Source organism: Bactrocera neohumeralis, chromosome 2 (genome assembly GCF_024586455.1).
Source record: "Bactrocera neohumeralis isolate Rockhampton chromosome 2, APGP_CSIRO_Bneo_wtdbg2-racon-allhic-juicebox.fasta_v2, whole genome shotgun sequence".
Taxonomy (NCBI): domain Eukaryota; kingdom Metazoa; phylum Arthropoda; class Insecta; order Diptera; family Tephritidae; genus Bactrocera; species Bactrocera neohumeralis.
Window position 1 is genome coordinate 88,003,807 of NC_065919.1, and position 16,755 is coordinate 88,020,561.

The following is a 16,755-nucleotide window of genomic DNA, read 5'->3' on the forward strand; positions in this document are numbered from 1 at the left end:
AATTAAATCTCAAATGTTCTTTCGAAAAAAATTTGTTTGAAGAAAGATAAATGAAATGTCACATGTCCTTTTTGTATTTAGCTTGCTATATGGGTCTAAACAAATCTTTGTACACTGAACTTGCATATTCGCACTGCACTTTTATCACATTGTTTGAAGCATTTTTCACGAGATTACATTATCAATTCTGTATATTTCATCACTTGTCCATGTACATAAATATACCTAAGTTTGATAACTGTCCATCTATAATAAAACTTAGGCTTTTAGATCAGTTTTCCTACTGTGAATGGCTTGAATGAAAAACAGCAAAAAAATTGTAACATAAATAACTTTAACTCCGCCAAAAAAAGGAGCACAACGTAATTGCTTATGTGTTAGAAGTGTTGTTCCTTTGGCCTGCTGCTATAGCTTTATTCGATTCGCTACTCTCTAAACTTTAGCGGTTAAAAATTTACTTCCAGGCAAAGTAAAATTCTTACTGAAATACGTGAAGTCGTCCATATACAAGATATGAGTACAAAAAGTCTCAAAAGCTAAGTTACTCTCATTTCAGTCAATCATAGAAAAAACATCCTCTATGAAACACGGCTACTCCACAAAAAATACCATTACGTTAGTTACAAGTGATATAGTACATATGTCATTGTGTAGTTGCTTAACTTCTATATGAATGTCTTAGAAATATTTTTATAAATACTGGAAAAGATGGAGCTTAGCTGCAATTAAAGATCTTAAAGATTAATTCTTAATTATAGATATAAGTAGGTTGGAATATTTGTACTGTTGGCAATACAAATTCCATTTTAGTTGATAAGCTCCTTTAAATAGATCATTTAGCTGGTGAATTACTAAGGTTAAGTTAGGTTAGATGGCACATGAACTGATATATGTAGTCCTTTGTGAAGCCATAGAAAGGCCTGTGTTCGAAATTAAAGTGAATGAATTAGTGAAGGCAGTTGAGAAAGCGTAGTATTTTGTTTTAAATTTGTCTTCCTTGCTAACTCACATATACTTATTTACGAGTATGTATGTATGTGTATTGTGAAAACTCATAATAAATTTAATCGAATTTTATCACTAAAAATCAAACTTTCTTCAAGATTTATTCACAAAACCATTGTTTCTATTCTTTTTCCCCATTTTCTCTTCTACTTGCTCATGCTGGTCTTTTACAAACTCATCCATTGTATAATTCCTTTTCATTCTCATCTTTGTGTCTTTCTATTTCAATTTTCAAATTCAAACAAAATAAAAAATATTTGCAATTGTTTGTTGTGTGCTACTTGCTTCTTCCTCTTCCTCTTTTTATTAACTTTTCTTTCTCTCTTTAACGCCTTCCGCATACTCGTACGCCCAGGCGACGGAAATACACCTCTGGTGCCATCATTAATACAACTCATTGGTTTAGCAATTGGCGTGGCGCGATTCTTACAATTTTAAATGCACACTTTTAAGTGTCAAATCAAAATCTTTAAAGAAACAAAATAAAATCTAAAGTATACGATTACTTGCGTTGTTCTCAACAATACAAAAAGAAAGTATAAATTGTCGATTCGCAATTATTTTTTGAACTTGTTGAAATTGCTAAATCAACTCAAGCGAAACATGATCCTTTTAAAACTACACTTACGGCTGATGAGGCGCGCCCAAAGCCACTTTAAGTTTACCGTTTGAAATTGTTGCAATTACAAAACTCTAAACTAAAACATTTTTCGCATACAAATAAGTCATCTTTGATTCAGAAACACGTGAGTCTTTTCAAATACTAACAACTATACAACAAATCTTTACTCTTAACTCTTTTTGCTACATAGTTTTATAACATGCTTACACACTAATTTCTGTAACCAGTACTATGGCTATTATTCATATACATACACTCTATGTACATACAAACATGTTGACATAAACTGGTTAGTACTCGCTAGTAAATGGCACTCTGTAGACCACCCCATACAACCCATGCCACCCATACAGCCCTCACTCATCGTAAACTCGTGCATCCACACAAACATTGAAGAATCTTTGAAATCATACTCGATCCTCTCACATTTTGCAACGCTTTGTAATTGTGCGTAAGATGACGCCAAAAAAAAGCTTAAACCAAACAAACTTTGAATTGCATAAAGAATTGAGGACCGTTTTCTCAATGTCTATTTAGCAGCCATCTGTCAGTTAAGTTATGGTAAAAAAAAAACTTCTTTTCCGAAAGAAGGAGCCTTGTTTGAGTTAACCAGAACTTAACTGACAAAGTGAGACCTTGAGAAAATGTCCCTTAGTGTTTTAGAATAGTAATACCATATTGTTTAAATTGCCTACCTAATTGTTGTTTTCTTTATTGAAGTAGTTTTCGAAAACACCCATAAAAAATGCTTTAAATGGCCGACAACATACTCGAAATTTATTCAAAAAAGCTTTCTTTTTATTTTGACTCGTTATTTTAAAGGCACCTTTCTATGACCTCAGCACGGTTTCCGCTAATTTTGATTTTAATTATTTGTGGTCCACAAATAGTATGCTTCAACTCATCTTACGCTACTGTTTTTAGAGATTGTAGAATTTGTGTCCACAATTTCAGCAAATGGCTAAAACTTCTCACGATAATAAGACTTTTACGGATCGTTATAGGGTCTACGCTTTAAAAATCAAATAATACTTAAATAAAAATAATACATATTTCCAACGACCATTAGGTGTTTATTTGTACACTATTTCATTAAAAGTTCCCATAAATATATAAGTTGCAGCAAAACAAAACAGCATATTAATTCTTTTATTTTATTAGAATTCCTATGAATACCAAAAAATTTAAAACTTTATTGAGCAATACTTCAGTTACCCTCTCATCAATTATAACCCAGACTAACAAAATATTCGAAATAGATTCCCTTTGAGCTAATGCAAGAATGCCAACGATTATTTTAATGTTAATCTTTATATTCAAACTTCAACTTCTTTTTTTATATTTATAATGAACTTTAATGAACCAAATATCTACCATTTCGGTGGACCACTTTTTGCCATTTTTCCGCTAGAGACATTATGCCATCAGTGTAAAAGCTTTCTGGTTTCTCGGCGAAAAACTAGGACAAGTAATTTTCACAGGCTTTTCTTGAAGCCAACTTTGCTCTATTAAGAGAATTCTTCATTGACCGAAAGAAATGGTAGTCAGATGGTGCAAGGTCATGGCTATATGGTAGATGCATCAAAACTTCCCAGCTAAGCTCTCCCTGTTTTTGCCGAGTCATCAAAGGTGTGTGTGGTCTAGCGTTGTCCTGATGGGAGACGAAGCCCTTTCGGTTGATCAGTTCTGGCCTTTCTTTTCGATTGCTTGCATCTCAACAGTTGTTGACAGTAAAATGTAGGATCAATCGCAGTGGATGATTCCTTTCCAATCCTATGAAAAACTCAGCATAATCTTTCGTGGCGTCAATTTGGCTTTGTGACCATTTTTTGAGCTTCACCCCCCTTGGACCATGATCTCTTTCGCACATTATTGTCGTATTTCATCCACTTTCCGTCTCCTGTTGCCATTCGCTTCAGAAATTATTCGATTTCATCTCGTTTCAGCAAAGAATCGCAAATGTCAATTCGGTCCATTAAATAGTTCCACAGATAAGTCATGTGGTACCCAAACATCGAGCTTCTTTTTGTAGCCAGTCTTTTGACTTTTTTAAGTGGTTCAAAACCGTTTGATGATGAATGTTAAGTTCTTTATCGATATCATGGCAGCTTATGTGAAGGTCCTGGCCAATTTTTTTCCATAATTTCATCGACTTCTTCAAATACATGAACTGATATAGCATCGTTTCCGTAAACTTTACAAATCTCATTGGTGGCTTGCGTAGCATTCTTCCCTTTATTATACAAAAATTTCAAAATATAGCGATTTTTTTCATTATTTTCACTAATTTTTGAACATCTGTACCTTTTATCAACTTGCCCGAATTTAATTTTAAATGAAGCTTAAAATCTCACCTTTCCAACACTATATGACACAATGTGATTGGTATTGACAAATACCCAATATATACACTGGGTATAAGCCTCGGCTGTGTCGGTGCCGTCAGTTAATGACCTTCAATGGCAAGTTCACCGAAGCGCATTTTTCAGTTTCGACAATAGAAAATAGACACATATAGCCAAAGCTCACGATTTTGGTGCCTGAGCCATGACTCAATCAAAAGGCCAACGAAAATCACCTTGATTTTTCACCGACTTTCACGTGTTTTTTTTATTTCAGCTTATTTTTGAAGCGCCATTCCAATTTCGTTGTAATATTAACGTTTCGTCACCGGTAATGAGTGTTATGCCCACAGTTACGTGTTCAAGCATCTCTTCGACCTCTGCGCGGAAAGCAAAAGATTTAAGCCATTATCATAATTTATTGTTTTTTGCACTTTTTCGATGTTGAGGTTTTTAAGAGAGGTAGATGGACGACTCCCATGGGGGAAGTTTTCGTTAACTTCGACTTTCTGCTACTCAAATAGTTGCAATCGTGATAAACTAGATCTCCTGAACATATCTTCAACAAAATTACAAGCTAAAATTTTTTAAAGTTTTTCCAATGAAAAATATGAAAGACAAACTTTGTGAAAAAAATATTTACAAATTTCTGTAAAATTTCATAAGATGTTATTTTTGTTTTTATTTAACAAAGAAAACTTAATAAAAAGTTTAATTTATTAAATTTTAAAAATTTAATAAAAAAAACTTACTAACAACCGGAACCTGACACCCAAATCTACTGTTTGATACAAAGATAGCGAATCCTTTAGATAATAATTGTCTGTGTTTTTTTCACTTTATTATTCTATGTTTTTGCACACGTTTGTAATCGCCATTTCAAAACACTTTCGACACAAAAAATCGCATGTATTCGGTTATAGTCGTTCTTTCAGTTTCAAGTAAGAGAAGAAGTATGTATGTATGTATGCTCGAGCCACAAATAATTGCACAGCACGCACATAACTCATCGAGAAATTTAATTACTCTTTTGCCAACGTATTCATTACATAATGATTCCATCTATTCGTTAAACATTTTCGAAAAAGATTCCCACTTGACACTTACCATTTGCCATTTTTATCGATAAAACATTGAAACTCTATCTAAATACAATACTAATCAACAAATTTAATTTTAGAACTTATAAAATCAAAATAAATGCAAGTACATGCACATCTAAGTATGTATGTAATTATCTCTATTTAATTAAACACAAACAGCCCTAAATATGAGTTATTAAAAATACCAATATTTATTGAATATAATTAAGAAGTATTTCATAACAATTTATGGCAGTTCACTAATAAGTTAAAATCTTCTTACTTTGTCTTTTCTGTAAACAAAAATCGCGTGCAACGAAATCTTTGACCAAACCGTTTGGACTTTCGCCGTTGTTTTGGTGTGTTTCTGCATGATATGCGCGCCAAAAAGGTACCACACAAGCGCCCGAGGAGGATCACGGCGTTCTAATTATAATAACACTAATCGTCGTCTCGTTCCTAATCTGTCTCCTATGCACACTCTGTCACTCCAAAAGAAAACGTAGAGCGCATGTGCGCCAACTGGGCCTGCATCGCAATGCGCACTACGATTCACAAACCAGCGCAACTGGTAAGTTCGACTCATGCACGTGCTGCGAATGATATCTTACTTGATGTTGTACTTAATTTCAAAACGGTTAATTTTGTTGTATTTGTATTTTCAGTTTTTAAAAAATTTTAGTCAATCTACACACCTTATTTTCACATTTTCTTGGTTATGAATTTTGTCACATTAACAGGTAATGTCCAAAACTTAAAACATCCTTTGAGATTTCGCCCGTCAAGTTATAATGTGTTTTTGAAATAAGGGTTAATTATAATAAGATATAGTAAGTTTGCAACAAAGCTTGTAACACCCAGAAGGAATCTTCCGAGATCATATGACTCGATTTAAGCGTCTGTCTTTCCGCAGTCTGCCGCTTCTGTATATGCTCGAGTTAGTCTCTGAGTTTTTAAGATATCGATCTGAAATTTATATACGACTTTTAGTCCTCTAGATGCAGCCCATTTTGCAGAAATTGTTCATTTTGGATCACTATATTAGGTAGTCGAAAAAGTCTTTTCGTATTTTTAATCAAACTTCAACTTATTTTTTTATATTTATACTAATAAATAAATAAACAAATATGTAACATTTTGGTCGACCACTTTTTGCCATTTTTCCGCTAGAGACATTATTCCATCAGTGTAAATCGAAATTTCGAAATTTCCAGAACGGAAGCGAGCGAACCATTGTTGTGCTACATGAAATGATACAGCAAATTTCATTGGTGGCTTGCGTGGCATTCTTCCCTTTTTTATACAAAAATTTAAAAATATAGTGAATTTCTTCATTGTTTTCACTCATTTTTGAAGCGCTGTAACTTTTTTTTAACTTCCCCAAATTTTAATTTTTTTGGTTAAATGAAGCTTAAAATCTCTCCTTTCTAACACTATACGGTATAACACAATGTGCACTTGAGATATATGCAGCAACGACATCTCTTGACAGAATACGAAAAGACTTTTTCGACTTCCAATATTATATAGCTGTCATATAAACGCAATGTTTTGACAGGACCAAACCGATCGAAATCAAGATAAAGATCTTTTGATACTATTTCACGCTAAAAGAAACGAACCAGTGAAGAATATGATAGCTTCGATGCAGTTGAAATTAAATTTTTTGCGTTTTTCTTTTTAATTTCCGACGCATATGTGCACTTAAAACCATTTATTTTTCGACTCTAATTTAAACTTGGCAACTTTCTATCAATTTCTTATATATAAAGCAGTTCACCCTCTCTATTCTGTTAATACCGCAAGATATAAATAAATGGTTAAATAAAAGCACTGAAAGCTAAGAATTTAGTATGATGTTTCCCCATCAAGTTTGTGTCTTAAGTCTTTTGATTGCGCCAATAAAATAACACCTTACCTACGGTAGCTTTATCAACAACAAAGAAGTCATCACTTTTCGTACAATGAATACTTATTTTCTTTGCCAGTTAAATATTATTTAATTCATTTTCTGCTAACCCTCTTATATTTTGCTGAACTTAACAAAATATGTATAGTAATTATATATATCGCACATTTATAACGCATATATAAATGTTATATCTCTCCGCTCCGCACAATCGCGACAGGTTTGAGTTCCAGCCGACGGCATTTGCAAGGCGGTGCGAGCATATCGGGTAGTCTGCATGGCATCAATAGCGGTTCATTGATGATACCACCAGCGCCCCTGCCACCCACCAGCGTACCACCACCGCCGCACATCTGCATTGCAGGCGTCGACGGCCTCAGCGCGGGCATACTAATAAACGACGACGACGGCCTGGACGATGACGACGAAATCGATCTGGACAATGTGCAGCATGAGATATTCATTAACGACGTACGATTCGACGATGAGGAGAACCACTTGGAGCAAATGCATCATTTGGAAAGCGTTTAACAATTGGCGAAGGTTTTGGGCGGCAGTAGAGGCGTTATCCCATTGTTGCAACAATATGCGGCATTTTATAGGAATTTACAAGCATAGGAACAGATTTAATTTACAATAATAAGCATTAATGAATAATAGCGAAAACATTAGTAATAATAGTTGTACGAGTACATCATTAAGTCAGGTTTTTAATAACAGAATAAATCAATAAAATCTAATTCCCAGCAATTAATATGAAGTTTGAAGCAATTAACAACAAAAAGTTACAAGAAATAATATGAAAGAAAGAAAGTGCAGCAATTGTGTTGAAAACGCCAATGGTTCGGAGAAGTCAATGTTAGTGAGGACTGAAGCAATCTGTCAGAAAGTATGAAAACGAGAGTCACTAAGAGAAGAGACGCAGAGTTTTTCTCTTTAAATATTAAGGGAATATAAGACGCGAAAAACGATTGGGTTTAGACTGGGTTTGACGGTATTTTACTGACTTTTTTTTATTTTTGAGAAAAAAAATCGAATAAAAATAATATATACATACATATTTGTGTCCACGCGACATTTGGAAGATCACCTAAAACAACTTGTTGTAAAATAATTTCCATAAATTTAATATTTAATAGTTAACAGTACTGCGAATGGTAGGAAGCGAGATAGCATTTTGACAAAGCTTTTTATTGTGAAAAGTAGTGAACTTAAGGCGAAATTGAAACGAGAGAAAAATCTAAAATGAAATAAATTGAAAACTAATGGTAAAAAAAAACAACCAAAACAAAAAGAACAAATCATAAAAAGGCTCATTAGAGATAATTAAAGAATAAGTTATATATAAAACAGCATAAAATAGTAAACGAAAATAAAACGGTAAATCTCATTCAAAGTGAATTCATGGCGAAAAACAAAATATTGTTGATTTTTATATTTGATACGATTTAGAAGCATTATACATTTATTATTCGTAAGACCGCAGCCACATTGACCGGTAAACAACAATAACAGCAACGCATATACTACGTGTTTCAATTCTGTTAACGACAAACACACGCACCCATAATAAGTACGAAAGTTGAGACCACAAACAGCACACAATTGACTCAAAAAATCACACATTCTAACTCTTTTCTACACTCGTTCTGTATCTTTTTCAACACTCATTCCCTCATCAAGCCGCTCGAGACACTTTCACGCAAACACAAAGTACGCGTACGCGAAGAATGAAGCAGCATGCCACATCAATAATAATGATTCTAAAATGTGCTCAATACGTTAGTAAATATACAATAAAAACAATACGTACGAGTCTTATTGCGAGTAAATAAACAAAATAAATAAATAAATAGCATACATATTTAAGTACATACATACATACATACAAATTTGATAGTAAAATGCCATAAAAACAAACATAAAAAGCGTAACAAACGTCAAACGCTCATACATAATACCTTTTTGATGGCAATATTGCGTATTTATTACGGTAAAAAACTACGAATGTGACCACAAACCGACAACAGACGAGTTGCTGCTCAGCCGTCGTGCTACTACACTGAATAATAATAATAATCAATTAGTGACTATCAAAACTGCATCTTCCAAAATAAGTAATTAAATAACAAAATACTAAGGCACTTAAATATAAAAATATATATTATATAATGAGATCTTTACCTTGGACACTGGCATTAGGTAAAACAAAGATAAACATTTATTAAACGAAAGCATAATAGTGAAAATGCGTATAAAAAGGGATTGTAGCAAATTTGATATTGAGATTGAGTAACGCGATTGTTGGCAGACAAAGAACGGATATGCATATATTGAAAGGTTTAAAGAGCCTTTACTTATATTAAATTATGGGAAAATTTTTATATAATTATTTTTTTTTTATTATATATTATTTTTAATTTTATTTTTTTTAATTTTTTTTATTTTTTTAGATGTGTTAAGAATATAAATAAACGACAAATTTTAAAACAAGTTTTTGTTTTAGCTTACATTTCTTGCTAATGAAGTTCGTTAACTCTGCTATGAAGAAGAATGAAGTTCCAAAGCTGGAAATTCGATAATCAGAAAACATGAAAAAATAAATAAAATTTAATTCGCAATATTTTCGCTGAAACATTTTGCTTAATTATAGAAAAAGATGTTTTTATTTTGTTCGAATTGATTTTTAATAGTTTTGTACTCGTTTTCATTCGTGTGTACTCGCATATGCAAACTGCAGACACAGCGCGCAGTGGAAAAAAATGTAAAATCGTGTTGAAAGGCAAAAAAATGAAGAAGCAACTAAAAAATATCAGTTTCGCCTAGAATTAAGATTAATGAATGCAACTAAAGTTAAACACTAAATTAAATGTTGGTAGTAAATTTAAAGAAAAAAACTAAATAAACTAGAAGTAAAACCATGATTAAACGAAGCAAAGAGTTGAAAATTAATTAAAAAGAATTAAATGAATTGTAGTTATAATTATTAAAAATGCACGAAGGCAATGTTAAAGAAAAATGCTTAATTAGACACAAATGTATTCATTAAATGAAAACTGAACGATATAATATAAAATGAGATCATTAGAGGTATGGAGAAATAATTTCTAAATGAATTTGAACCAAACTACTTACACACACAAACACAAGTGAAAACACCGAACATGATACACATACATACATATTTAAACGCAAGTTAACCTTTGGAGCACATTTATTTGAAGGAAAATATCTTAAAGTGCTTATAAACATTTTTGCTTTTTACCCTACCATATTTTCAAAAATTGTAAAAGCTTCACAAGCGCCGTCTTATGAATTTTTGATAACAACAATAATTTTTTTTTTTTAATTTTTTGTCAAAATCGTCAATCCTCACTTTTTTCCAACTAAAAGTTGGATATTTTCATGAACATAATTACTTCCGCACACATGCACACTTACACACACACATATACATACATAACTGCATGAAACATTGAAAACTAAAAAATGTTATTAAAAAAAGTATTTATTAAAAAAATAGATAAAAGTATTGGTTTCATAGCGCACGTACGTTTTACAACAACAACAACAACAAAATCAATAAATAAGTGATGTTAAAAATGTTTACGAAATTAACGAAGAAAATTAATGCTAAATAGGGTTAAAGTATTGAAATTAAAAACGTCAAAATTTAATTAAGAAAGCAAATCAAATTAATTAAATGTAATAAAATAAGTATTTGCATACATATATTATGTAACACTGCGAATTGCATAAAAAACATATACCCTTGTTGAAAAAAGCTGACAAAATAACATAAACAAGGCATAATACATATGTATTGGCTCAACATTTTTTTTTAAACTGCGTTTTGAAAACCAAATTTTTTTATGAAACTGTTAATTTCTCTGCGCAAAAAGGTGAATAACTTTATTTGCAAACATCTGAAAGCCAACACTAACATAACTATGCAGAATATGCAGAAAAGTTGTGAAATATAACAGTAAAAATGCAAGCTAAATGAAATAGTCGTAGCAATATCTAAACAAGGGTATTTAAAAACAAGCATTAAAACGATCGAGAATCAAAAATATTAACTAAAAGGTTATTAAAATTAAAAATAAAACTGTTTATCAAATAAAAATGAGAAAGCGCAGTAAAACACAGCTTCGAAAGTAGCAAAATGAAGTGTCAGAGTAGGGGAGGGACGCACGCTCCCCAAAGTAAACAATTGAATGTTAACATTAAATATAAAAACGATACATCAAATATGGCAACAAGCATGGATGCAAGCATAACATAACACAACACAAGTATATCGTAATGTAAAATTATAAAAGAATAATATGCGTTAGGTTAAAAGTTCACACAATAAAGAGCAGACAGACAAACAGAAATATGTTGTTGAAAAAAGAAATCGAGCAAAACATTTTAATGCATTGTAATAAAAAATTGAAACACAGCAAAAATTGTTTGAAATACACACATACATACATATTAAACTCAAACAAAAAACTCAAAAAAAAAAAAAACAAAAAAGGAAACAAAAACAAAAACGTAAACAAATATTGATTAGATTGTGTAAGAGAACGCGTAATTTTTAGTGTGTTTAATTCAAAGCAAATACAAAACAACAAAAAAAAACTCAATAATAAAAACAAAACCACAAAAAAAGAAACACATTCCCAACACCGTTGGCTGGGAACTGAAGCATCAAAGTAAATAACAAAGAAATGAAAGAAACCCTTTTGTGTCTTGTTAATTATTATTGTATTTCTCTGTATGTGTAAAGAGAGCGTACGCGATTATTACGTTACTTCTTACGTTATTTGCATTAATTATACAATTAGTTACTTGTTATGTATACAAACAACGACAACAACAATAATGAAAATACACTAAATGAAGCATGCTTGCTTACACCCTCACATCACACACACACACACACACACACATACGCAAAATATATAAATACAAAATAACAGTAAAATACTTTAGTTAGACACTGAAAAATGCAGCAAGTACTCGTTATCAATTCCAAAATATAATAAAAGTAGTAATTTGTCAAGTGCAGTGCAAGCTACAGACACCCTGTATATTGTGTTTTACGCAGCTATAATGATAGTCACAAGTAAATTTAACAGTAACAGTATAAGCACATACTTACATGCCCACAAACAAGCATTTGCCTTAGTTATTTAAATTAATTATACAGATTAATCGATAACTGCATATATCGATGTTGATCGAACCCATATTTTATACGTGAACGTACACGCACGCATTCAAACAACAATAAACAAATGTATACAATGCTATCATTATTATTATGATTATGATTGTTATTATTATTATTATTATTATTATTACTATTATTATATTTATGTAAATGCAATGTTTATCTACGCAAATATTTAATATGTATGTAATAACCAACTGGAGGATGCATTATATTTGGTTAGTTTATGGTATGCATTGTTCAGATATTTTTATAACCCATTGTATTTTGTTAGTAAAAGTATTTACATACATATGTATATGCATAACCATTCGTTTCAACAGCCAATGGCTCAATGTTGTCAACTAAGCATTCATGTTATGTATTAGCAGCTATGTCAATCTAATTTAAGTCTTATTGTAATCGGTTGAAATAAAATTTTATTGAAATACAAATACGCTGCTATGTTGGTGTATATTCATTATACATGTACAAATTTTATTGGAAGGGTCTATTTGTAAGTAAGCTGAATGAGAAGCAATTAATTTTTAGTATCCTCCTTAGTCGGGAAATATTTTAGCCGGCTTTGCTCCAGTTAAGGATTAAATCCACTTGACAATTTCACAAATTCGATTTTTTTGCATACTTTTAGATATCGAATGTACATACATACATACAGATATATTTCTAAACATTCTCCGAAAATTTCAAGTCATACCGGAAATAGTTTCGCATGCAAGAATTTAAATTGCTGTAATCGGCTCCGACAACTTGAAACGTCTTGTTTGATATACATATTTGACAGTTAATAATCCAAAGGATATGATTTTTGATAAAATATTTTTAACGCCACTCTGAAGTGCTAATTTTTTCAGAAACAATTACATTTTTTTGGGAAGCCGTTATATTAACACAAATCAAAATTTTGACTAGCCCTTCGATCATTTTCATCGATACCATTAATATATATTTTTCTGTTTTTTGGTTTTTGGTTTTAAGATAATTTGATCAGTGGACTACGGGATCAAGGACTTGCAACTGGATATAAGTAGACGCAAGTGTCTCTATAGTTAAGAACATATATTTCTCATCAGATATATATGTATCATGACTTTTTTAATACTGTTTATAAAAACATCTTAACTCCCTTAAAGATTTCAAAGTAACCTTCAATTACTTCTATAATGTTGCTGTGGGACTTTCACTAATTTTACATATTGGTTTTGTGGTACCATTTTCATACCGAAAGTAAAGGAAATTTCAAATTACATATGTATATAATTGGATAATGCTAACTGCTTAATACATATCCCCCTAAAAATGTTACAAAGGTATGATTTCTCAGAGGGTAAAAAGCCAATGCAACCGAACTTCAATTTAGCTTGGAAGAAATTTAAGATGCATGTTTACAAGTATGAGCTTTTATTACTATCTAGCAGTCATACAATTTTAGTATTTAATTAGATAATAAAGTATGGAGTGTATATAAGTATGGATATGAACGGTGTTTGTATCGTAATGCCATTTTAGGAAAGCGACTGTTTAATAGAAATGGTTGAATAATTTAGCAGCTTTGAGCAAAATCTCTCCTTAATCACTTTACTTCATCGGCAGCCGAACGAAACTTGCCCAGCATCTTGTCAATGGCCGTCATATCGCCCTTGACCAGCGCTTTATTCTAAAATCTGCAATATTAAAACCAACAGAAACACAATTTTTCAAGAATTATTCTTACATCGGACACGAGTTTGTCGAATGTTGTCTCCTTTGTGCCCACTAAATAAAAGTCATCATCGGATATGGTGATTTCCGCATCCGCCGTGTCTGTTGTGCCATCGTAGATGTTTAAATCTTTAAAATCAAAGACTATAACAACATCAATTAATACCTGCCACAATTGCGGTCAGCGCACAAATAATTGTGTGTCTACACTCACCCACACTTTTAATTAGCTTGCCATCGGCGTCGGTGAAATTGAACTGGAATACACTTAAAACGGTGCGACGATCAGGATTAGAATCCTTCAATTTATTTCTTATCTTCTCGATAATGCACTCGCTCTTCATCGTTTCAGCAATTTAAATCCAACGTCTACGCCGCAATATTCACAAGTCACAACTGAGGCAGATTTAGCTCAATTTTAGATCAACGATTAGAAGCTTTTGCTGATGAAGCATGTATTTGGGTTTGTATATACTTATCTTCAACGCTATACATATTTACGTGTTTCAATTGATACGGTAAATGGCCGACGTAAAGAGGAATTTGCACAAGGCTTAATTGAAATCAATTTACCTAATCATAGCGTGACCAATTATTATTGCTTTGTTGATGTGATCGACCAGGTTACAGTAATTCTAACCCAATACACATAATTTTATTTGATTACTGGTTTATTCATTTCATAGCAATTATATGAATATCTTAGAATTACAACTACATCTATGCTTATGGCTTCCATAATTTAAGTAGACCGTCTTCACTGTAAGTGGCTAACAAATTTTGGTGTGGGTGATGAGCAAGACCAATGACGTCTTTTTCGTGAACCTGTTCAATATTTATCAATTAGTCATATTTACGTTTGGTGGGGAGCAATCAAAATAAATACTCACGTTCAATGTACGTTCCAACTTGCCAGATGTAACCGAGAAACAGTAGAGCACCTGATCTTCGCCAGCACAATAAATAAATTCGCCACGCGGTGAAATAGTGGCTGAAATGAAGGCACCTCCTTCGCGTTTACCCGATGAAAAGGAACGAACAATTTGTCCCTGCATGTTCATAATAACCACAGTGTTTGATCGATTACAAACGATGAAATGTTCCGGATTCTTAGGTAATATTAGTACGGTGTTTACAGCCAGCTCATTTCCTAACGGTTTATAGGTAGACACACATTCGGTGGTTTTTAATGACCAAATCTTCACTGTACCATCCGAAGAAGCACTGAGTATGTTATGTCCATCTGGCGTAAAAGTTGCCTCATTTACAAATGACGTGTGACCTGCGCATAATATTGTATAAGTTAAGTAAAGTAAATCACTCCAAAATAATAATATTGTATAAGTTAAGTAAAGTAAATCACTCCAAAATAACTCCTTACACACCTTTGAACTCTTTCAGCATTTTGCCAGATTTTAAGCCGTGCAAACGAATACTGTAATCAAAGGAAGCACTCAACACTTGACTGTTGTCACGCGAAAATTGTAAACAAGTAATGCCTTTCGTGTGTGCCTTTTCGAATTTTCGCAAACATTGTCCAGTTATAATACGCCACACCTTGATTTGTCCATCTTGCGCACCAGAAGCAACCATTTCAGAGTCCCTTGAAAATGATAACGCCAATACCGCTTGTTCCATCATCATAAACTGATCTTGTGCTTGGTATTTGAGATCTTTACGTATTTTACCAGTCGTGAAATTCCAAACCTCTAAGAAGCCATCAACGCTTCCAGTGATTAGATATTGTCCATCAGGTGAAAACTGCGCACACTCAACGTGTGACTTTTGGCCAAATTTAATTTGGCGAAACATTTGTGTAGGAAACATTTCCTCTTCCTGGTCTTTCATTGCAGCTTTACCGCGGAATAAATCGATTGTTGTTCCCGGTGGAAGTAGTCCTTGGTGTTGTTGCCATTTTAAGGCCTGACCTAGCAGAGCTAATAAACGGGATGATGGTACTACATGTACTTCCCCGCTGAGCTCCTGCGCTATTACGGCTCGCCTTTTTTCTTTACTGCTTCCTTCCGGATAAGCTTCTCTCGGATCGAAATATGCTCGCTGCAACATATTTTCTGCATATTAAGTTAAAAATATATGGTTAAAAATATATATAAAGACATATTACTACCGCTTCATAAGTACCTAAGTGTATATATCTCTCTGGTTCATGTTGTTTCAGCATAATCATAGGGTCTGTCTGTCGAAGCAACGAGCGCGCTGCACCTAATTCTCGCAGCTCTATTAATTCAAGAACAATTTGTTCATAAAGATTCAGAAGTTTCTTGTCAGGTAATTTTAGTGACTGTGTCACTTTCAGCACGGTGTCCCAGTGACCATTTACGATATCTTGCACAAAGCCATCTACACTGTCCACCGTATTCAATGAAACACTAGTCTCTTCTTGAAGGGTTTGTAGGGTTTTATACAAATTGGATTCCTTCAAATACTGTTGTATTAGACGAATAACACTGAAATAAATATTTTTACAACATATATATACAAATTTTACGCTACAAAGCGGGGCAACGAGTTGCCATCAACCACACTTACTCAGCCGATTCAATTTCAATAGACATGATCTTTGTTTAGTATTATTTTATCCTCCTGAGTTTGCTGAAAACTGTGTATTTTAATATATTATTTCTTTTATTTAATGTACTTAAATCTTTAAAGTAAATAGATGCAGTGCATGCCACAGCAAAATGTCAACATAATTCGACCAGATCTTAAGGATGCCAGAAGTCCCAAAAAACTTTAATAAATCTAGAATCGCGTTGCCAACTATTGTAATTACGCAAAGAACGTAAAAATATTTGTGGCTAACTCAACGAGATGAACGGGTTTCACCACTGCTGCTCGGAAAGAGAAATTTT

General features: G+C 32.6%; 3 protein-coding genes across 6 annotated transcripts in view; 1 reads left to right on the plus strand and 2 right to left on the minus strand.

The window, feature by feature from the left end:
- LOC126767809 (dorsal-ventral patterning tolloid-like protein 1) overlaps positions 1-12,646 on the plus strand; it is a 122,019-nt gene extending 109,373 nt beyond the window's left edge. For all 3 annotated transcript variants that reach the window (XM_050485454.1, XM_050485453.1, XM_050485452.1), the window contains 2 exons: positions 5,443-5,622; positions 7,181-12,646. In XM_050485454.1, the coding sequence (XP_050341411.1) occupies positions 5,443-5,622; positions 7,181-7,491 (491 nt within the window). In that variant the 3' untranslated portion in view covers positions 7,492-12,646. The remainder of the gene's footprint in view (positions 1-5,442; positions 5,623-7,180) is intronic.
- A 919-nt stretch (positions 12,647-13,565) lies between these two features.
- On the minus strand, positions 13,566-14,314 carry LOC126767813 (uncharacterized). Of its 2 annotated transcripts, none has more exons than XM_050485459.1 (3): positions 14,097-14,314; positions 13,896-14,011; positions 13,566-13,838 (listed from the first exon to the last, which is right to left on the minus strand). In XM_050485459.1, the coding sequence occupies exons 1-3, from the start codon at positions 14,224-14,226 to the stop codon at positions 13,755-13,757; spliced, it is 330 nt and encodes a 109-aa protein (XP_050341416.1). In that variant the 5' UTR covers positions 14,227-14,314; the 3' UTR covers positions 13,566-13,754. The 2 variants fall into 2 exon arrangements, with proteins under 2 accessions (XP_050341416.1, XP_050341415.1); XM_050485458.1 differs by having other exon boundaries at positions 13,896-14,026; positions 14,097-14,307.
- Positions 14,315-14,532: 218 nt separating this feature from the next.
- Positions 14,533-16,598, minus strand: LOC126767811 (WD40 repeat-containing protein SMU1). Its single transcript, XM_050485456.1, has 5 exons — positions 16,433-16,598; positions 16,025-16,350; positions 15,268-15,954; positions 14,773-15,164; positions 14,533-14,707 (listed from the first exon to the last, which is right to left on the minus strand). The coding sequence occupies exons 1-5, from the start codon at positions 16,456-16,458 to the stop codon at positions 14,609-14,611; spliced, it is 1,530 nt and encodes a 509-aa protein (XP_050341413.1). The 5' UTR covers positions 16,459-16,598; the 3' UTR covers positions 14,533-14,608.
- Between the last annotated feature and the right edge of the window lie 157 nt (positions 16,599-16,755).

Excerpts from the sequence above, each read along its gene's own strand:
- LOC126767813 (XM_050485458.1), bottom strand. The coding sequence starts at position 14,226 with ATGAAGAGCGAGTGCATTATCGAGAAGATAAGAAATAAATTGAAGGAT. Across the intron at positions 14,027-14,096 it reads CAAGCTAATTAAAAGTGTGG|TCTTTGATTTTAAAGATTTA; the intron begins GTGAGTGTAGAC and ends ATGTTGTTATAG. Across the intron at positions 13,839-13,895 it reads TCGACAAACTCGTGTCCGAT|AATAAAGCGCTGGTCAAGGG; the intron begins GTAAGAATAATT and ends TGCAGATTTTAG.
- LOC126767811 (XM_050485456.1), bottom strand. The coding sequence starts at position 16,458 with ATGTCTATTGAAATTGAATCGGCTGA. Across the intron at positions 16,351-16,432 it reads ATTGAAATTGAATCGGCTGA|TGTTATTCGTCTAATACAAC; the intron begins GTAAGTGTGGTT and ends TATTTATTTCAG. Across the intron at positions 15,165-15,267 it reads AATGCTGAAAGAGTTCAAAG|GTCACACGTCATTTGTAAAT; the intron begins GTGTGTAAGGAG and ends TATTATGCGCAG.